Source organism: Podarcis melisellensis, assembly GCF_964234715.1.
Source record: "Podarcis melisellensis genome assembly, chromosome: 8".
NCBI lineage: Eukaryota > Metazoa > Chordata > Lepidosauria > Squamata > Lacertidae > Podarcis > Podarcis melisellensis.
In genome coordinates this window covers 86,996,857-87,019,171 of record NC_138540.1, presented here as the reverse complement: position 1 = coordinate 87,019,171, position 22,315 = coordinate 86,996,857, and the positions used below count along the sequence as shown (strand labels likewise).

The window sequence follows — 22,315 nt, the reverse complement described above, 5'->3', positions numbered from 1 at the left end:
TTAAAGGGAGCGCTGAGCAGAGCCTCCCGCCTGCATTCGCTCCATAAGACGCACACACATTTCCCCTTACTTTTTAGGAGGGGAAAAGTGCGTCTTATAGAGCGAAAAATACGGTAATTTACATGCAGGCCTCCTTTGATGAAAAGGTCTAAGCTCAACTTTGCTCCTACCACTTATTCACCCCCTTTCTGTTCTTCAGCACCCGACATGACTCTCATAATATAGTGGCATCATCAACTAGTACGGAAAAGGTTTTTGTTTTCTGTTTGCAATCAAAATATATTTTATTATATACCGTATTGGCCCGAATAAAAGCCGCACTTTCCCCCCAAATTGCGACCGTGAAAAGTTAAAGTGTGGCTTATATTTGTGACTTTGCAATATCACTGCTGAAACAGCTGCCCACGGGGGGTGTTGGGGGTGCAGGACAACAGCAGCTGTCCCAACCGCAGCTCCCAAGCCTCCCCCAAACCGCTGGAAAGAAAGGGGAAGGGGGGAAGGCCGTCAAAGCGACGCGGCTCCCCCCCCCCCAAGAGAGCAACCCGGGAGCGTGGGAGAATGGCACCCGTGGGATTTTCTTCTACATTTGCCATTTATAGGTGTGAGTGCCTGCAGAATTTTAAGGGAGTGGCTTATCTTCAGGTATCGTCTTTTTCCCCTACTTCCCCTCCCTTGAATTTTAAAGGTGCGGCTTATTTGCAGGTGTAGTTTATATTCAGGCCAATACAGTAACTGTACTTTTACTTGGGTTGTATTTTTTTTAATGAGTTGGTTTTTCTTACCTAATTTAGTCACACGCAGCTGCAAACCTGAAGTGTACTTAACTTTCATGGATCTAGGGGTCTTAGTAGACCACAAGCCGAACATGAGAACAACAACAACAACAACTTTATTATTTGTATGCCAAACAACAACAACAACTTTATTATTTGTATGCCAAACAACAACAACAACAACTTTATTATTTGTATGCCGCCCATGTGCCATCAAACTGTGTTGCCCAAGACACTCTGGGCGGCTCCCAACAGAATACAGTGGTACCTCAGGTTAAGTACTTAATTGGTTCCGGAAGTCTGTTCTTAACTTGAAGCGGACTTTCCCATTGAAAGTAAGGGAAAGTGGATTGATCCGTTCCAGATGATGAAAAACACCCCCTAAAACAGCAATTTAACACATTTTTTTTTTGTCTAACGAGACCATCGATCCATAAAATTAAGGCAATAATCAATGTACTGTACTATAAAATAAGTAAACAGTATTTTAGATGAAATTAACATTCCCCCCCCTCTTTCGTGCACTGATGATAGTCAGTTTGGATGGGGGGCTTTTATCCATTTCTGAAGTCACACGATCAACCAGTAGCTGAACTGGGTTCCGCACAGTCACAAAAGCGAAGTCGCGAGTCAGTCCCATAAAATGAAGAACAAGTCACAGTCAAAAAACCGAGAAAGCCGCACAAACCAAAACGCAAAAAGGAACCAGACGATGAAAAGCGACCCCCCAAAACAGCAATTTTACATGAATTTTACTAACGAGTTCATTGATCCATAACATGAAATAAATAAAACAGTACAAAATGAAAATGTGATTCCTTCCCCCCTTACAGTGGTGCCTCGCAAGACGAAAAGAATCCGTTCCGCAAGTCTCTTCGTCTTGCGGTTTTTTCGTCTTGTGAAGCAAGCCCATTAGGGGCTTAGCGGATTAGCACTATTAGCGGCTTAGCGGCTTAGCGGATCAGCTGTTAAGCGGCTTAGCGGCTTAGTGGATCAGCAGTTAAGCGGCTTAGCAGCTTAGCGGATCAGCTGATAAGCGGCTTAGCGGCTTAGCAGTTCAGCTGTTAAGCGGCTTAGCGGATCAGCTGTTAAGCGGCTTAGCGGCTTAGCAGTTCAGCTGTTAAGCAGCTTAGCGGATCAGCTGTTAAGCAGCTTAGCAGATCAGCTGATAAGCGCCTTAGCGGCTTGGGAAAAAGGGGGGGGGAAAGGGAAAAAAACCCACAGGAACTCGCAAGACATTTTCGTCTTGCGAAGCAAGCCCATAGGAAATTCATTTTGCAAAGCACCTCCAAAACGGAAAACCCTTTCGTCTAGCGGGTTTTCCGTCTTGCGAGGAATTCGTCTTGCGGGGCACCACTGTACCTGCACTGATGATAGTCATTGTTTGGATGGGGGCTCAGGGTTCTCTTCCACAATCACAATCGGCTTCGCTCCCGGCATTCGCGGAGGCCTCAGAGAACTCCGGCGGCTGGAGCTCAGTCACGGAGCCTCTGCAGGCCCCGCAGATGTTGGGGCTTGGATCCAGGCAGCGGCAAGGCTTCTGAGAGCTTGGACAACTTAATTCCTGGTTACAATCGTCCGTAACCCAAAAAAGTGTAAGTTGAAGTGTTTGTAACCCGAGGTACCACTGTATTCAATTCAAAATCCTTTATTAGGCATAGCACACCACACATTAACAAACAAACATCATATACAGACTGTATAAAATACGGGCTCAGCAAACACAATTTATCCCAGTCCTATTCTTAACTCCAAGAAATAAATCGATGTACATAGATAATATAATACAACACAGCAACATCACCTACCATTAAAAACCACTAAGTCTCTTTATCATGGCCCATTCTTTCTTCATGGACAGCACTTAAAAATTCAGCCGCTATTAAAGTAATTTGATCATCGCTGTCTGCCAGCAGGTCCAGAACAGTTGGTTGTGTAAAAATCTGTCTATTAAATTTTAGGGCCTCGAATAATTGTCTTCTGGCATAACCGCCAAAATCACAGGAAAAGAATCACTGTATTAAAAACATGATAAAACATCAATCATTAAAAATGTCCCTAAACAGGGCTGTCTTCAGATGTCAGTCAACAGTATGATGCAGCAACAAAAAAAAATCTAATGATATTCTAGGCTGCATCAACACAAGTAAGAGCTGTTTGACAGTGGAAGGGTCTCCCTCGGGAGGTTGTAGACTCTCCTTCTTTAAAGGTTTGTAAGCAAAGGCTGGCTGGCCATCTGTCATGGATGCTATAGCTGAGATTCCTGAATTGCAGGGGGTTGGACTGGATGACCCCAGGGGGTCCCAACTCGACCATTCTATGACTCTTTGATTCTAAGACTAGTATTCAGATCAAGAGAAGATGACCTAACCTGGGGAGAAAACGGTAAAGATCTGATGAAGAGAGCACAGCAGAGTTATATTTTCTGAGAATCCTCTGGAAAAACAATCTCTCAAAGGACCTGTTGATGGCATTTTACCATTGTGCTGTGGAGAGTGTGTTAACTTATGGTCTCTGTGTGTGGTTGGGAGCTGCATGGTCAGGGGGAAAACAACAATATACAGGGTTGTAAAGACTGTGGAGAGAATAATTGGGTGCACTCTCCCCACAGTGGATCAAATCTATGCTTCCAGGTGCCATAAGAAAGCTGCAGAGATAGCGCAGGATAGTGCCCACCCCGGAAATGATCTCTTTCAGCTTCTGCCTTCTGGAAGAAGGTAAAAGGTAAAGGTAAAGGGACCCCTGATGATTAGGTCCAGTTGTGGCTGACTCTGGGGTTGCGGCGCTCATCTTGCTTTATTGGCCGAGGGAGCTGGCGTTCAGCTTCCGGGTCATGTGGCCAGCAGGACTAAGCCGCTTCTGGCGAACCAGAGCAGCGCACGAAAACGGCGTTTACCTTCCCGCCAGAGCGGTACCTGTTTATCTACTTGCACTTTGACATACTTTCGAACTGCTAGGTTGGCAGGAGCAGGGACCGAACAATGGGAGCTCACCCCGTCACGGGGATTTGAACTGCCGACTTTCTGATCAGCAAGTCCTAGGCTCTGTGGTTTAACCCACAGTGCCACCCACATCCCTCAGGTACAGGGTTATAAAGACTAGGACTAGCTTCCTGAGAAACAGTTTCTATCCAAATGCGATTTTGGTTTTCAAAGCAGTGTAAGGTAGTCTCTATGGGAGTATATTGTATTTAATTATGGGGTGTCAGAGTTTTTAGGGGGCTAACCAGGCTGGGATAGCTGGGATAGCAGGCTTGTTGGTTTTTGAATGTCTGATGTAGATTTTTTCAATTCCGTTGTTCTGTATGGGACAATGACAATAAAGATTATTGTATCGTATAGTCCTACTCTATTCTGTCTTGGTCAGACCGCACCTGGAGTCCTGTGTTCAGTTCTGTGTGCTACAATTTAGGATGGATGTGTGCAGAGAAGGGCAACCAAGGTGATCAAGAAACCAAGCCTTATGAGGAATGGTTGAAGGAATTATACCCAATTTAGCCTAATAGAGGAGACTGAGAGGGTGACCATCTTCAAATATCTTAAGGGCTGTCATAAGGAAGAATGAGCAATCTTGTTTTCTCCTGCTCTGGAGGAATGACCAAAACAATGGATTCATGTTACCAAAAAAAAGAGATTCTCAGTAAACTTTAGGACTGTAAGAGGTGTTTGACAGTGGAACTGACTGCCACGAGATGTGGAGGACTACCCTTCATTTGGGTTTTTTAAGCAGAGGTTGGATTGCAATCTCTCCTGTATGATCCTGTATGATCTAGTTGAGTTTCCTGGATTGCAGGGGGTTGGGCTGGAGGTTTCCTCCAACTCTACAATTATGTGATTCTATAATGAGGCAGAGATCTTCAGCAGTCCATGCAGATAGGGAGGGAGTATTCCCAGAAATGTTGTGAGAAATGTTGGCTCAGTTACTTCTGAAAGAAACTTACACTGTTAGCTTATTCCTACGGGTGGATGGGGGAAGCAATGGGATTAGGGAGGGGAGAGTGGAAGGCAGAACTGTAGCTATGGGGTTGGGGGGTGGGGACTTTGTTGTTTAGTCGTTCAGTCGTGTCCGACTCTTCGTGACGCCCTGGACCAGAGCACTCCAGGCACTTCGGTCTTCCAATGCCTCCCGCAGTTTGGTCAAACTCATGCTGGTAGCTTCGAGAACACTGTCCCACCATCTCGTCCTCCGTCGTCCCCTTCTCCTTGTGCCCTCCATCTTTCCCAACATCAGGGTATTTTCTCTTCTCCTGAGGTGGCCAAAGTCTTGGAGCCTCAGCTTCAGGATCTGTCCTTCCAGTGAGCACTCAGGGCTGATTTCCTTCAGAATGGAGAGGTTGGATCTTCTTGCAGTCCAGGGGACTCTCAAGAGTCTCCTCCAGCACCATAATTCAAAAGCATCAATTGGGGGGGTGGGGACTAGCCGCGTTTTTTGCCCCAGTTGAAGCCTCCAGAGAGGCACCATTGAGGCTCCCAGCCTGTGTGTGTATACACAAATGGGTGGGGATGGGGGTGCTGCCAAACAGGGTCTTTGACCCAGGTGAAATAAAGCCTAGTGTCACCCCTTGTGGAAGGGGAGAGCCAGTGTGGTGTGGTGGTTAAGAACGGTGGACTCGTATTCTGGTGACCTGGGTTCGATTCCCCGCTCCTCCACATGCAGCTGCTGGGTGACCTTGGGCCAGTCACACTTCTCTGAAGTCTCTCAGCCCCACTCACCTCACAGAGTGTTTGTTGTGGGGGAGGAAGGGAAAGGAGAATGTTAGCCGCTTTGAGACTCCTTCGGGTAGTGATAAAGCCAGATATCAAATCCAAACTCCTCCTCCTCCATGTCCCACTTCAACTCTTCTTAAATATACTGGGCTGGGTCCATGCTTGTTCCTTTATTCCTCCAGCTGCCCTGCAGATGGATATTCCTCAGTGGGGGCTGAAATTCTCCAACAATTTGGGGAACGATCAAAAAGTGTCAGAGAACGTCTCAGGCCTGCCAGCCTAGCTCTGCGGGACATGATTTAGTGTTCTTCTCCATTCAAGGCTGATTGGCTGGAAAGGGGGGTGAAGTATCTCGCTGTCTAAGCAACGTGCACAGATTACACAAAGCAGATGATGGTTTTGGTGGCTTGCCCAGCTCTGGCTGCCATTTTCCAAGCGGACTAAATTGTGGACCATTTGCTCATTATATAACTTGCATCGAGGGCTGCCAAGTGGCTATGTACTGTATTTTTTGCTCTATAAGACTCACCTTTTCCCTCCTAGAAAGTAAGGGGAAATGTGTGTGAGTCTTATGGCGCGAATGCAGGCTGCACAACTATCCCAGAAGCCAGAACAGCAAGAGGGATTGCTGCTTTCACTGCGCAGTGATCCCTCTTGCTGTTCTGGCTTCTGAGATTCAGAATATTTTTTTTCTTGTTTTCCTCCTCCAAAAACTAGGTGCTTCTTGTGGTCTGGTGCGTCTTATAGAGCGAAAAATACGGTAGGTGTTCACTGTGCTGCCTTTCCACTTCACACTGCCTCTTCATAACAAAGGAACAAATTGTTGGACTATTGGGTTGTTTTGTTTTGATTTGATTTAAACTCATTGCATGCAAATATTTATTGATCCCTCCAAGGCTAAATTCAAATGACCATCCCATCCTGTAAAAAGTCTAAGGTGCCACCTGTGTCCACCTTCTGAGAAAGAAGCTCCTCTGGTCATAGTGGAACTTATTTTTGAGTAAAAGTACATAGAATCTCACTGTTGCTCTAATGAAGTAACCGACTCATTTGCATAATCGGTCCTTCATTTTATTATGCGTGGAAATTACTTACTACAGTGGTACCTTGGGTTACATACGCTTCAGGTTACAGACTCCACTAACCCAGAAATAGTACCTCGGGTTAAGAACTTTGCTTCAGAATGAGAACAGAAATCGTGCTCCGGCAGCGCGGCAGCAGTGGGAGGCCCCATTAGCCTCCCGTGCTAATGGGGTTAAGAACAGTTTCAGGTTAAGAACGCACCTCCAGAACGAATTAAGTACTTAACCCGAGGTACCACTGTATATTTTTTAATATATGTATGCTTCTTGTCAATCTTAGCATTTAGATGCCATCTTTATCTCTGACCACGACAGAACTGTGGAAAAAGTATGTGTCACCAAGCTTTATGCAAACATTTCTCTAGCACTGTTAGATCACAAATGATTCTTCTTTCCTTGCATGCTGGGCTTTGCATTCCCTCCTTGGGTGCTGGGGGCTGAGGAGAGGGAGGTGGAAAGTGGAGTTGGCAACCATGGAGTTAAGAACAGAATTCTGAGAGACTGCTGCGGCTCAGAAACTCACCAGAGGGAATTCTCATATGCCTGGCGTCTTCTAGCCCAGACAGAAAACATCCACAACAAAAACAACAATCATGGCATGTTGCTCTAGGCTCTGATGTTCATTACTTCCCCTGCAGGCTCCAAACTCAAGATAGCAGAACGAAATGTCATAATAAATCCATCACACAGCAAAGCAATGCAAGAAAATTACCAGCAAACCCTTTCCCATCTAGATGTTCTAACCTTGGGTAGGCAAACTAAGGCCCAGGGGCCGGATGCAGCCCAATCGCCTTCTGAATCCGGCCTGTGGACGGTCCGGGAATCAGCATGTATTTATATGAGTAGAATGTGTGTTTTTATTTAAAATGCATCTCTGGGGTATTTGTGGGGCATAGGAACACTTTCATATTTCCCCCCAAAATATAGTCCGCCCCCCCCAGAAGCTCTGAAGCGTATAACAAGCAACAAGTCCAGAAGCAAATGCTGCAAGTTTTTCTTTTCTTTTCAGGCGTAAGGTCAAAGCTTAAAGACATTTTGCAAGGAGATGGAAATTCAAGAGGCACTGAAGTTCTTTGGGCTCAGTAGAGGAGAGGATGGGAAGGGCAGCAATGGGGAAAGGATGATAAACGCAGAGAGGCATAGACTCAGCCGAAGGAAGCCCAGTCCATAGGTAGGAACGAGGCCTAATTTGAGAGCAAAATCTTGAGCCGGCCCTCTCCCTGAGCAGCCAGAGAGACCAGCTTGTGCAAGAGCACAGTGGCAGGGGAGGAAAGATTTGGTTTCCACTCAACGCGGGACGATGCAGAGCTTGTAGAAGGGCGGGATGGTGGCAAAGCCGGACTCCTGGGGGGTTGTGTCAATGTCCTTGGGGTCCACAAGGGGCTTCAGCCGGAATCTCTGCAGGGTGGTGGTGAAAAAGAGGAAGAGCTCCATTCGGGCCAGCGTTTCACCCAGACACACCCGTTTCCCTGCAAGGCGAAAGGGAGAAGAATCAGCAGGGAGGGAAGACATGGGCTTTGGGGTTAGAGGCCAGGTTTCGGTCAAGTCCAACGTCCTTGGGGTGTGAATAGAACAGCTGAAATCCATGTGAATGGAGGGAGGGGAGTTTTCCTCTCTTATAGGACTAAAACCCTGTTGTTGTTGTTGTTTTGGCAGATCTCTTTGTGTGAGTGTGTGTGTCATCTAGTGAAACTTAGGGACAGGAGATCTAGGGTGGCAAAAGGAAGTATTTCTTCAGACTGTGTATGTAAAGGTAAAGGTAAAGGTACCCCTGACCATACGGGCCAGTCGTGTCCAACTCTAGGGTTGCACGCTCATCTCGCTCAAGAGGCCGGGAGGCAGCACTTTCCGGAGACACAGGGTCACGTGGCCAGCATGACGAAGCTGCTCTGGCGAGCCAGCACCAGCACAGCACACGGAAACGCCGTTTACCTTCCCGCTAGAAAGCGGTACCTATTTATCTACTTGCACTTTCACGTGTTTTCGAACTGCTAGGTGGGCAGGAGCTGGGACCGAACGACGGGAGCTAACCCGCTGCGGGGATTCGAACCGCAGACCTTGCGATCAGCAAGTCCTAGGCACTGAGGTTTTACCCACAGCGCCACCCGCGTCCCCTATATGTAAAATGGGCTTATAGATCCATAGAATCGTAGAGCTGGAAAGGAACCAATTGTCTCCCCCACTCCAACCCCAGACTTGTCGCTTACTCTGACCGACCAAAGTTGGCAGCCCCACCTACAACCAATACTTCCTTCCAGCAGATTATGCCCATATATTTGTTATTAACATCTCCCCATTCCTTTGCACATTTATTTATTATGGTGCATGTTAGGGAGTAGGGTATGTGGAAACACTACAAACGACCAAGTAAAAGCCACAGTGCAGTGAAGGTTTGTTTTCTGTAGGAGACCCAGGTTCACTGTTAGTTTCTCTTTGTTGCCACTGTGCAGTTCTTGGAGTCACAAGACTCTGTTTACATTCCAGAGATTCCATACTGTTGGAAGTCTCACGGGAGACGGATGTGACGTTACTTGTTTCCTGATCCTTTGTGGTTTGGTTGCTCTCTGCTTTCACAGAGAGAGGATATATTTCTTTTCTGTCTGCGTAATAAAACTCTTAGCATGTAGCTCATGCTATCTCAGCTCCTTCCCTGTGTTGGATACTCTGCGGAATGGGGAACGTGCTTGGAGCCTTATCAGAGGCTCAGGTCGTTAATTACATCAGAGAAGAGCGATTCCAGAAGAGTCGCTCGGTCGAACGCAAGTCCAACATTCACAACTTCAAAAAGTGAAGGAGGAGAGGATGGGAGAGGTTCTCATTTCCAAAATAAAAATAAAAAAGTGTTTAAGACAGGCTTCCTCAACCTCAGTCCTCCAGATGTTTTTGGCCTACAACTCCCATGATCCCTAGCTAGCAGAACCAGTGGTCAGGGTTGATGGGAATTGTAGTCTCCAGACATCTGGAAGGCCGAAGTTGAGGTAGCCTGGTTTAAGAGGAGGCCTCGGTCCAGTATACCTGAAGGAGCGTCTCCACCCCCATCGTTCAGCCCGGACACTGAGGTCCAGTGCTGAGGGCCTTCTGTCGGTTCCCTCGCTGCGAGAAGCCATGTTACAGGGAATCAGGCAGAGGGCTTTTTCAGTAGTGGCACCTGCCCAGTGGAACACCCTCCCACCAGATGTCAAAGAGGAAAACATCTACCAGACCGTTAGAAGACATCTGAAGGCACCACTGTTTAGGGAAGCTTTTAATGTTTAATAGAGATTTTAATATTCTGTTGTAAGCCGCCCAGAGTGGCTGGGGAAACCCAGCCAGATGGGTGGGGTATAAACAATAAATCTATTATTATTATTATTATTATTATTATTATTATTATTATTATTGTTGTTGTTGTTATTGTTATTATTATTATTATTAATGTACCTGAGGAGAATGGCATGAAAGCGTCATTCTTCTTGAAGCGCCCATTCTCATCCAGGAAGTTCTCTGGGTTGAAAGCAAATGGGCTTTTAAACTTCTTGGGGTCAAACAGGACAGTGTGGAGCACAGGGTAGATTTCTGTCCCCTAGGAAAAAGAGGGAGAGAATATTGAGGTCAGAATTGCAACGATTCAGGGAAAGTCGAGAGAGAGAAGCTCTCCACCCCTTCTCTCAACTGGTGGATTGCCAGCCACATTCAGCCACCGGCCAACTCCTCCCCGTGACATCTACAGAGTGCCCTGCCTGAATGTGAAGGCACCGCATGCGTAACTGACCCACAGAAATCTCATGCTTTCTGGTCAAATGGTCAGTTGATCTACAGGTCCCCGCCCCACCACTCCACAGAAGCATCACTGTGGGCATCCATCTGGGGTCAGGGAGGCATTCCACCTCTGGCTGTAGTTCAGCTTAAGCCAAGAGGAGGTCCAGCCTTGCCATTAGGCAGAGTGAGCCAGCTGCTTCAAGCGGCATGTCTGGAGGGTGAGGACTAGAGGCCAGGTGTTGGAGGACAGATGTGTCCCCATCATAGCTGTCAACCGTCCTTTATTTGGCAGGAAAGTCACTTATCCCAGCACAGTGTCCCGCTGCTGTCCCTTATTGATGATGTCCCTTAAATTTCCCGGGTTTCAAAGGAAGCAGCTCCTCTCCCTCCCTCCTTGCTGGCCAGGGAGGAGGGAGGCTCCAACTGTGTTGCTTGGCTGCGTTGCTCACCCAATAAAGAGTCTAAGAACGACTGGGGGGTGGAGCTTGCATGCCATGTGCCGATCAAATCAACCGGGTTGCTTGGGGACTCGCCTTTGCTCAGCGCTTCCCAGCAGAGAGGTGACGGTGGTTTTCCTTGCTGCATCCCCTTTGCCGGGTTGCTGCGCTTTGGGAACCACCGCTTGAGGCTTCGTTTGGCTGCCGGCTGGGCTTTCTGCCTTTGGCTCAGAGGGGTTCAGAAGTTGAACATAGCTGTGCTCTGAAAATCCCTTATTTGGTCTGCTGTTCCCTTATTTTCGAGGCTGCTGGTCCCTTATTTTCAAATCTGTAAGTTGACAGCTTTGGTCCCCATGCACCCTGTAAACTAGCCGCAGCATGAGACTTTACCAGCTGGGCCCTGGTCATCCTTTGAGGATTGGCTGTTGTGTTGTTGTTGTTTTTAAGTGCTATGTTGGCAGCTTTTGCCAACCTGGTACCCTCTAGAGGTTTTGAAATGCAACTCTGGTCAATCCCAGCCAGCCTGGCCATGCGAGACACCTAGAGGGCAATAGGTTGGTGCAGGCTGCTTAACGGATTGGCAAATCTTTAAGACTCTCCTGGAGGGCGTCCAGTCCTTTTCCTTTGCCAAATACCCGCCAATAACAGTAGCCAACATCACCTCATCCTGCCTCCAACAGGTGGATTCTGTGCCGGATGAAGACTCAACTGTTGCGGGCAGATGTTGGTGGCAAGGCACAAATCTGTGAATGTTGCTAATCTCTTTTAAACAGCAACAAGAACCCATTTTCTTGTGTCCCAGACACTTTTTATTCCCTCTGCCCCACAACTGATACCTTAGGGATGATGTAGCCTCTGAATTCCGTGTCGCGCATCACAGAGTGGGCCACGTTCATGGGGATGAGGTCACTGACCCTCTGGACTTCGTGAATGACAGCGTCCACATAAGGCATCTGGCTCCGGTCTTCAATGTTGGGGGCACGGTTCTGGCCAATCACTTGGTCAATCTCCTGGTGCATTTTTGCTGTCCAATGCATTTAGATCAGAGAAGGGTCAGAAAATAGGGACCACAAGGGTCATCTAGCCCAACCCGCTGTAATACAGGAATCTTTGGCCCAACATAGGGCCTGAATCCATGACCCCGAGTCTCGTAGTCCACTGCCTAAGCTATCTGTTTACAGTGGTATCTCTGGATGCGAACAGGATCCGTTCCGGAGCCCCGTTCGCAGACACGACAGCGCATCTGTGCATGCGCGGGTCTTGTTTTGCTGCTTCCGCACATGCGCGTGACGTCATTTTGAGTGCCTGCGCATGCGCGAGCGGCGAAACCTGGAAGTAACACACTCTGTTACTTAAGGGTTTTTGCGGAGCGTAACTTGAAAATGTTCAACCTGAAGCACATCTAACCCGAGGTATGACTGTACTTAAGATTTCTAGCACCAAAACGCAGTTCAACTTTCAGCTTGAACCTAGCTAAATGTTTCTTTATTTCTCCAGACTGAAGGCAACCTACGCAAATTAAAACAAGACAGGTGTAAAAAAAATCACAAAAAGCTAAAAGCATATGAGAAGCATTTAAGAAATGATTAATTCTGCCACGTGAGTGAGATGAATAAACACCCAGCCATAAAAGATAATGGGAGAGGATTCACCCCAGCAAATTATTTGTCAAAATTACAAATACCCAAATACAGGCGGTCATTTACCCTCGCTAGATTCAACGTGCTGCCACCTGCCTTACTGCAGGGCAGATTTGAGGGTAAACCATACGTGGAACGAGTCTGCCCCTGTGGCTTGATGGAAGCAGAAACTGTCTCTCATGTCTTGTTACGCTGCCGTTTCTACGGGGATATACGCTCGGTATTTATCACTCCTGTTACAGTATACAAAAATCTCCAAATGGGTCTGAACTTCAATGTCTAGAACTCCTGGTAGAGGACAAGGGCCTAGAGATCAGCTAAGGTGGCCAAATTCTGTGCGACTGCCATAAAATTTAGGGAACAAGCTGTACTGCCAAAATGATTATGGTTTTAAATGACAATTTTAGGTTATATTTTAGTGATCAAGATTTAATATATGTTTTTAACTGCCGCTATATCTGAATTGTCTCTGTTATACCCAATTGCAATTCAATGTATTTCTGTTGCGTTTTATGATTTTCCTGATATTGTAAGTGAGCCGGAACTGATCTGTAACTGTAATAATAAAATTCAATTCAATTCAATAATTATTTCAACTCAGATGGAATATCTTGTGTCGGTGAGTTCCATAGTTCATCACTGTGTATCTCCCAACATTCAGCTTCACTGGATGGCTCTGTTGGGTTAGAACTGTTCCTACCCACTTTCTCCACACCAAGCCTAACTTTACACACCTCTGCCGCATCTCCCCCTTACTTACTCACTCCCCACCCCCCAATAGGCTAGGTTGGGCTTTAATCAGCATGGCGGCAGTGTGCTGGTTCCCTTCCGTACCTTGCACTTCAGGGTGTTTCATCAGAAACAGAAACCCGTATCTCAGGGTGGAGCTGACGGTCTCCGTCCCAGCAAAGAACAAATTGAGTGTGGTGAGTTCTAGGTTCTTGGTGTTGAATTCGCTGGACGGGTTGCCTTTCTCCTGAAGACAAACAGGAAGCCAATGTCATCAGGATTCCCCCGTGTGGGTGAGAAGAAGGGGGAGTTGGTTTCAGGGCTGCTGCCTCTGGTATAGTCCTTTTATGGAAGAAGGACGTCACTTGTCTGATGGGGGTGAAGGGAAACTAGGCAAGCTGGACACATGTCACCCCATCAGATCATTAATGATAATGAGGATAAATTTCTTATGCCCCAATCATCGGACTGGGTTGCCCCGGCCGCTCTGGGTGGCTTCCAACAAAAATACGGAAAACCAACAACAACCAGTGAAAGCTTCTAAAACTAGGGCTGCCTCCAGATGTCTGTGAAAAATTATATAGCTGTGGAACTCTTTGACGTTTTCCAGGAGGGCTTTCCACGGGGTGGGTGTGACTACCAAAAAGGTCTTCTGTATGTTAGAATTCCTGCTCCGTGATTGCAGTCATGGGATTGTTGTCTATCACATGACGGTGGATGTTTCGACTCCACAGAGTGGGAAGTGAGGGAGACAGGATGTTTGTGTTACTGTGTTCCGTGAAGTGGGACTATTGTCCTTTGTTCTTTTTCTCTTTCCTGTCTGATGCTAGAGAGAGAGGGAGTCATGTTGCAGTGCTCCGTGTGTGTTTATATGTAAATAAAGTAGATTAGCCAAAATGCTGAGTTGCTGAGGTCTGTCACGCGAACTGGAGTTGCGGGCTTCACGGCCCCACCACGTGCACGGTGGCTGGAACCCAGCCCCCGCGCAATTGGGGGGATTCCTGGCCGCTTCACCTCCTGACCAGCCAAATCGGCTGGCTCTGGGGGTGTGGCCTGCCCTATTTAAACCAGGACACGGCCAGGGATCTCCCTCTTTGCCGCCTGCCAGCTGTTCCTGCTTTTCCCACCCTACCGCCCTATAAGGTTTTTGACCTTGCTATGGACCTTGGTTGGTCGCCATTGAGTAGCCTGGTAGGAATTTTTCCACCTGGCAAATTGGCACCAGCCACTTGCTTTTCGCCTACCTCATAGCAAATTGTCACAACTTTCTTGGTATTGGCGGTTAGGTATTGGTATTGCTCTGTAGATGGAAGAGGGAGCACCATCACCTGCCCTGCATATTGACAGGTGGTCCGATAAAGGATTCCGGGGGGCGTGGCCCTGTCCGAAGCCTAGGGAGGTGAGGGCCTAAGGCACGCCCCCTGTCGGTGACCCTGGGGGAGTTCCTAGTTGATGTGCATCAGCAGGACCCCCCCTACTGGTGGTTAACCCTTCCCAGACTTCTAGCAGATGGGCTGAAGCCAGATATAGTCGGTTAGGACCAATGTCTAAGCCAATGTCTAAGCCAATACCTCTCTTCACCTGTAACCAATAAAGTTATTTAGCCCATTAACCTTAATAAACGTGTCGTGTGTCGTTATTTCCACTGGGGGTGGGGCTGGAACTTGCCACGCAATTCACCCAGTGCAATAAGGCACAAGCCTAGAGGGGCCTCTCAGTTGGTGAGCAGCATTCACTGAACTTTGCACAATAATTTTACATGCTTGCCTAGCACACTCTAGGTTCACCAGTGACTGAAACGGTGGCTCACCTGATCATGAAGCAGTTGCAAAGTGTATTATCAGCAAGGTGTGCTAGCAAGCAGCAGAATCTGCAGAGCCCCTGTGGCAGACCAGAGAGCGCATCTCTTTGTAAGTGATGTGCGAGTTAGTGATCCTTGTGCGAACCTACAGCTCCCTGTGGAAATCCCACCTCATGTCATATGCCAACAGGATACCTTTTCCATCTGGATGAGGAAGCAGTCAATGAAGTCACGAGGGGCATTGAGGTCAAGGGTCTCCTTGTTCTTCTTCACTCTCTTGGCAATGTAGGCTCTCATGTCTTCCAGAAGGTCATAGATCTTGGTGTGTGGCCCTGGAAAGTACTTCAGAATGCTGGCATACATGTCATAGAACTGCAAGAAGAAAGAAAAGCCACCGGCAGCTGACCAGGAATGTCTCCTGAGGGTCAGGAGAGCTTCCTTGCAAGCCAAGGAGGCCCCACTAGATGATCAGTAGCTGTTATAAACTACGGCTGGCTTTCAGACCCTTGTCCAGCCTGGTGCCCTTCTGCTCTCCACATGAGCTTAGACTCCAAATCCCATCAGGCACAGAGCACAGCCCGCAAGGCCAATGCTCAGGGATGATTAAGAAGATGGGAGCTCCATTCCAACAATATCAGGAGGGTGTCTGATTGAGAAATGGATTCGGGCTCTGTCTGCTTTGAGACCGGGTACCTGAGACCAGGCGGTGCTCATCTCCCGGAAGCTGTCGTTCATCATCTTCATCAGGGACTGGAAATCCTTGTCTTCGTAGTCAAAGCGGTCGCCAAAGACGATGGAGCAGATAACGTTGGAGACGGCGCGGCTGAGGGTGAAGGTGGGGTCGAAAGGCTTCTCTGCAATGCCAGGGAAGGAAGACGCATTGTGCTGAAGGGGCCAAGGTACCTTGGGAAGTGTGAGGAACTGTGGGACACCTGAAAAGTCCTCTCCCAAACTCTTTTCAAAAGATCATCTGCAGTACCCACCCAGAAGATGCCTGTTGCTGACCAGGCTACTAGAATGAAGACCTTCGCTGGCTATGGAGCAGCCTTCCCAGAGAGCTCGCTCAGTCCTATCATTATGGCCTCTCTTTTGCTGCATCTGCTGAACGCCTTTTACTCACCCAATTTGTGCTTTGGCTCTGGGCCTCCCAACCATGTTTCATTGCATATTTGCTACAGAGAATTATTCCAACCAATATTCCAACCAATATTGGTTAATAGTATTATGCATGTTAGGGATGTGGGTGGCACTGTAGGTTAAACCACAGAGCCTAGGACTTGTCGATCAGAAGGTCAGCGGTTTGAATCCCACGACGGGGTGAGCTCCCGTTGCTCGGTCCCTGCTCCTGCCAACCTAGCAGTTTGGAAGCACGTCAAAGTGCAAGTAGATAAATAGGTACCACTCCGGCGGGAAGGTAAACGTCATGGCCAACTCTGGGGTTGCGGCGCTCATCTCGCTTTACTGGCCGAGGGAGCCGGCGTACAGCTTCCGAGTCATGTGACCAGCAGGAGTAAGCCGCTTCTGGTGAACCAGAGCAGCACATGGAAATGCCATTTACCTTCCCGCCAGAGCAGTACCTATTTATCTACTTGCACTTTGACGTTCTTTCGAACTGCTAGGTCCGCATCCCCCTTTATTTCTCCTTATCCGTTATTTTGGGGGCAATGTATGTGCTCTTTCCTCCCTGCCCGTTATCCTTCTGGAGCCCAGAAATTGTCATTGCCTTTGGGACAAAAAGCCTTCCCTTCCCCAGCCTGTCTGGGCTTCGGAGCTCGTGTTTCTGCCCAGCCTGGTGGGGCTGCTGACCTCCTCTTCCCTGCCCTTCACTTGGCCTACTCACGGTTGGTCTTATGAAATTCCTCCAGCAGGAACTGAGCTTCCTCTCGGATCCGATCCTCAATTGTTTTTTTCCCCATGCCAAAATTTCTCAAGACGGTGAGGGAGAAGCGTCGCAGCTGCTTCCAGCGCTCTCCCTCAGAAAACGCCACCCCTGCAGGTATGGGGAGGAGAAAGGGGAGAAGGATTGAATATCAGCCAGGAAACAGCAGACACAAGACTCCTGTGTTGCAAGTTAGACCACCCTGGGTCAGTGGCGTAGCGTGGGTTGTCAGCACCCGGGGCAAGGCAAGTAATTTGCGCCCCCTAACCTGTGAATTTGCACCCCCTCACCCATGGATTTGTGCCCCCTAACCCTAACCCCCAGATGTTGCACCCGGTGCGGCCGGCCCCCCTGCACCCCCCACGCTACACCACTGCCCTGGGTTCCTCCTCCTCACCATAACCATCAAAGGTCCTTTGCAGCGTGGGGTTGGTTTTCCTTCCGCTAAATTCTTCTGCCTTGTCTATGAGGGCCTCCTTCACAGCTTCATGTCCACAGAGGACCACAATCGGGCGATTTCCAAAGTAGACGGTGAACACTGGGCCGTATTTGTCGCGCAGCTGCACAGGAGAAAGGCCAAAGGCTACTTTTTAAAATTTAAAAAACAGAACAGTCTTAAATCCACTGCTTCTTTTTCTTACAATTCATTGGCACCCGTAAAAAAGTCGACAACATAAATGCTGGAAACAGGCTGGCCCTTGGTCTGATCCAACAGTGCGGTTTGAACATCATCTCTGTGTTAAAATCTGTTCACTGAATTCCCTTAGACTCTTATTTTGTGGGAAGGAGAGAGATGCCAGGCAGGAGGCTTTCGGCACATGCTCAGAGGGCCTCTACCTGCCACCAAAATGCACTTTATCATGTAGTTAAAGCTATGGTTTTTCCCAGTAGTGATGTATGGAAGTGAGAGCTGGACCATAAAGAAGGCTGATCGCTGAAGAATTGATGGTTTTGAATTATGGTGCTGGAGGAGACTCTTGAGAGTCCCATGGACTGCAAGAAGATCAAACCTCTCCATTCTGAAGGAAATCAGCCCTGAGTGCTCACTGGAAGGACAGATCCTGAAGCTGAGGCTCCAAGACTTTGGCCACCTCATGAGAAGAGAAGACTCCCTGGAAAAGACCCTGATGTTGGGAAAGATGGAGGGCACAAGGAGAAGGGGATGACAGAGGACGAGATGGTGGGACAGTGTTCTTGAAGCTACCAGCATGAGTTTTACCAAACTGCAGGAGGCAGTGGAAGACAGGAGTGCCTGGCATGCTCTGGTCCAGGGGGTCACGAAGAGTCAGACACGACTAAACAACTAAACAACAATACAGTGGTATTGTCCCTTTCTATAATTCTATGAGACCTGGCTCAGAGTCGCACTTCAGGGTTTCATCAGCCAGATGAGCATTCTCTCTCATATAGAGCCAAACTCCATATCAGGTGGGAGAATGAATCATCCAACACTTTTATTTTTAAAAAAGCAGGTGCTGGCAGGGAGGGCAAATTTGGTTAAAGCAGCGGCTGGCATTCCCAGGCACTTAATCCTTTCTTCGTGGACCATTTTGCTGTTCAAAATCCTCACAGCGTGACGAACTGTTTCAAAAGGACTGGAACAAATTTATATTTTACATGAAAGAAAATTGTAAACATTTGAAAACGTTTGCAGGCTTGAATTGAAATGTTTTGTAATGTAAATATAAGGAACTGAGTTACCGATAACAAAGTGAAATACTGTAATAAGATAGAAGGTAAATAAGTGATTATAGAAATGCGAAGAATATAGAAAAATGTGTGGAAGTCAGAAAAAGGGAGAGAAGGACGTCAATGCTCTTATTGAGTAATAAGCTATATAATTATGTAACAAAATGTGAATATGATAAAAGTGGAAAATTCGATAAATATTACTTGAGGGGGAAAAACAAAATCCTCCCAGCTGCCTGACCCATTTCTCTTTGAAGGGGAAAATAAACCACAAGACCTCCAACGAGGTGAGTTATAGCTGCCGTGAGGATCCTGCTGTTGAACAAAAAAGTATGAGTACAAATATTTAAATAAATGGAGACATTTATGAAATATGATGCCAGCAACACCTGAACAAAAAGCCTCACTCTGTTGACACACCAGCATTTCATCACCAGGGGAAACATAGCTGAGCATTGAGGGGGGGGGTGTTGCTTAACAATTTCCACTGTAATGCGCAGTTCTTTCTCAAAGGCAAATGGTTAAAGCCAAGCTCAACCCGTCTCCTACTCTATCTCCCAACCTCAATTCCAACCCGCCTCAACCAACCCTCTCAACTCTCCTGTCTCTCTTCAGATCCTCTGCCTTTAAACGCTCCCTCCTGGAACCACAGCCAATCGGAGTCTGCCGTTCATTAACCATTTGCTGGCAGGGAAAGAAAGAAATGCTTATTGATCCAACAGGTCCAGCAAAACCAACTTTTTCGTCACACATGGTTTCAAGTCCCATGTTGGGCAAAAGATCCCAGCATAGCCAGGGGTTGGACTGGATGTCCCTGGTGGTCCCCCTTCCAACTTTACAATTCTAGGATTCTATCCAAATTTAGAGTCTCCAAAATGCTGCCTGTTGTTGTTTAGTCGTTTAGTCGTGTCCGACTCTTCGTGACCCCCTGGACCAGAGCACGCCAGGCACTCCTGTCTTCCAATGCCTCCCGCAGTATAGTCAAACTCATGCTGGTATCTTCGAGAACACTGCCCCACCATCTCGTTCTCTGTCGTCCCCTTCTCCTTGCGCCCTCCATCTTTCCCAACATCAGGGTCTTTTCCAGAGAGTCTTCTCTTCTTCTGAGGTGGCCAAAGTCTTGGAGCCTCAGCTTCAGGATCTGTCCTTCCAGTGAGCACTCAGGGCTGATTTCCTTCAGAATGGAGATGTTTGATCTTCTTGCAGTCCATGGGACTCTCAAGAGTCTCCTCCAGCACCAGAATTCAAAAGCATCCATTCTTCGGCGATCAGCCTTCTTTATGGCCCAGCTCTCACTTCCGTACATCACTACTGGGAAAACCAGAGCTTGAGCTATACGGACCTTATAGTTAAATGCCGTACAGTATAGTTAAATGCTGCCTGCCAGAATGCAAAACAGGTTGGAAAGTTTTAAAAGAAGGGGAGGGTTGTGAAAATAACATGTAGGATTGATGTTGAGTTGTTTTTTTAAAAAAGAAAAATATTTTCGGAAGTTAGCAAGAATCATGCTTAGCTTGCTGAGTGCTGAAAGTGCACCTCAACATTTGGTACTCACAACAACCTTACAAAGGTAGGCAATTAATTTTACTAGTGTTACTTCTACTCGCAGTAACGCTCTTTTGGCACCTCCACTTTCCCCAGGAAAACCTGCTCTTTAAAGCTGAATCGGAACAAACAGCAATTTGGGTTTTTTGAGGATTGCAGTTTGCTCGATTCCGTAGTAAAGAGCGGGCTTTCATGGGGAAAGCACCAGGGCAAAATGGGGAAAGTGTTCAAACAGGGAGCTTTCAAACACAGACCTGTGCCAAGAAGAGGCAGCGCAAAGGTAAGAGTGGGTGAGTCCTAACAGGGGTTTTTTTTGTGTTATTTAACAAAGTTGGCATCAGGCAAACATCGGGCAAACGGGTGAACATATGGATCCAAAGAAAACAGAAGCAAAAGATTATCAAGTGTGTCAACTCTCCTTTTTTAAAATTAAAATTTAATACAGTCTCTGCAAAAAACAAACAAACATAGCATTGAGTTTATAGTGTCAGTTTACATCATCTTAAAACATCAATGGATCATTGTAGGCTGTCCACAGACCTGTTTGGAAACGGGTGGGAGAAATTTGCTATCTACTTCCCTTGTGTATGAAAAGAAGGGGAGGCAGGTTTCATCAAAGGTGTCTCTCTTTATAAAAGCTTTTGGGTGGACAGGGCAACCGTCATCTAATCTACCCAACTAGAGGCAGGCAGGCAGGCAGGCAGGCAGGCAGGCAGGGATACAAGGAGAGAGATGGAGGAAGGTATTTGGGTAAGAGGCAGAGAGACAGGAATATCCAGAAAGCCACAAAGAAGACACAGAGATGCTTAATTGGGGAAGCACTGTATTTTGAGCATATTCCTGTGCAAGAGAAAGGGTGGAGATGGAAGAGGAGAGAGATGGAGGCAAACTGATGCCTCCATGCATCTCAATTATTTGAATTTCCCCTTGACTCCTGGGTGCCGCTCTTGCTGCTCTGTTCCTAGAACGACCTGGGGAGAAATCTGGTTCCGCTTTCATCGGAAGGCTAATCTACCAACCTTTTACTTTCCAAAACCATGCACAAACTGAAGCGCACGGATCCAGGTTCTGCAACGCAGATCTCCAGCCAAACAATGACAAATGAAGACACCACAGGAAAGGGTGCATGCAAATGGAAATATTCAGGGATATCACTTGAAAAAAATGTGCACATTAGTCAAAAGGGCATGCGAGGGGGGATGTGTATATAAGGAGACATTTGCACTAAAATGCTGGTAAATTTCCATGAAGATTTCTTTTTTTAAAAAAATAGTTCTCAAATTTCTCCAGAAATATTGAGAACTCAATTTAAGGTTGGAAAAGGTTGGTTCCCAGAGGCTGTCAACTCACCCTGAGGAGGGATTTCAAAGTTTCTGATGACTTGATCTGCAGGAAATTTCCAATCACAGGGAGCGGGATGGGTCCGGGGGGCAGCTTCCCATGGCGCGATATGCTCCTCACTGCTGCCGAAATGAGGAGCCAAGCCAGGCAGATGACAAGAAGGGGAGTTACAATGCTGGCCAGATCCATGATGGAGGTCACTACCAGTCTGTCGCAGTGTAGACAACTGTCCCATTTTGACAGGGTTCTAGATACTGAATCAAGGCTGGATTTGGCCCCACCTTCTGCATTATGTAACTGCACAAGGACAACCTGTTGAGAGCTTTAATCCCAATAAACCTATGCCAAAAGTTAATCATCTATTTCCTGGTTATCAAGGTTGTGAATATTTGTTCCAGGAGCACGAGAGTTTGTGTGCACATTCTTCGTGATGTGGGTAAACAATTTCCATGCCAATCAACTTTAAACTTTTTAATCTAGTGGTTTCTAGTCAATAGTCCCGTTGTCTGCATTTGGACTCTCCTGATAATTGCATATTGATTCCAAAGTTGTTATGAAATTTTATTTTTTGAGGGTGATTGCAAGACTAAAAACCTCCTTTGAGTGGAGGTGCTGGAAGGAAGAAGGATTGGAGAGAGGCCTGGCTGGAGTAGGGAGGGAAACAGCCAGAATCTGAGGAAGGTTGCTCGTGGTTAACGTATTCTATGTTACAGCTAAATAAACATTTGTTTTCAGCTTGCAGTTTCCAGCTTTCTTCACTAATACAAGGAACAACACAGGGGTATCAAAAATGTGGCCTGCTAACTAAAGCACAGCATACAAGAGCTGGACTATACTACGAACATCTATAACCTGCCGCTGTGGAGCAGAGCGATTAGGTCTAGTGAAAGAGGTCCCACCACCTGCGGAACTTGGCATAGACTTTTTGTTACATGATGACTGGGAGCGTGTGTTA

The 22,315-nt window shown here is 47.2% G+C and overlaps 1 protein-coding gene and 1 long non-coding RNA gene across 2 annotated transcripts; one reads left to right on the top strand and one right to left on the bottom strand.

The window, feature by feature from the left end:
- The first annotated feature begins 3,359 nt into the window (after positions 1–3,359).
- Positions 3,360–4,112, top strand: LOC309376286. The gene is made up of 2 exons (XR_014171155.1): positions 3,360–3,490; positions 3,855–4,112. It is a non-coding gene; the product is annotated as an uncharacterized lncRNA (long non-coding RNA).
- Positions 4,113–7,779: 3,667 nt separating this feature from the next.
- On the bottom strand, positions 7,780–21,581 carry LOC309376044 (cytochrome P450 2G1-like). The gene is made up of 9 exons (XM_081922198.1): positions 21,370–21,581; positions 17,183–17,345; positions 16,747–16,896; positions 15,600–15,760; positions 15,102–15,278; positions 13,211–13,352; positions 11,573–11,760; positions 9,982–10,123; positions 7,780–8,030 (listed from the first exon to the last, which is right to left on the bottom strand). The coding sequence occupies exons 1-9, from the start codon at positions 21,547–21,549 to the stop codon at positions 7,849–7,851; spliced, it is 1,485 nt and encodes a 494-aa protein (XP_081778324.1). The 5' UTR covers positions 21,550–21,581; the 3' UTR covers positions 7,780–7,848.
- Between the last annotated feature and the right edge of the window lie 734 nt (positions 21,582–22,315).

What these genes read in the sequence shown, in the direction of transcription:
- LOC309376044 (XM_081922198.1), bottom strand. Translation starts at nt 21,549, where the DNA reads ATGGATCTGGCCAGCATTGTAACTCCCCTTCTTGTCATCTGCCTGGCT. An exon ending in GGAATTTCATAAGACCAACC is followed by an intron (nt 15,761 to 16,746) that starts GTGAGTAGGCCA and finishes CTGGCATTGCAG; the next exon opens with AGAAGCCTTTCGACCCCACC. An exon ending in TCCTCATCCAGATGGAAAAG is followed by an intron (nt 13,353 to 15,101) that starts GTATCCTGTTGG and finishes GTTTGTCTTCAG; the next exon opens with GAGAAAGGCAACCCGTCCAG.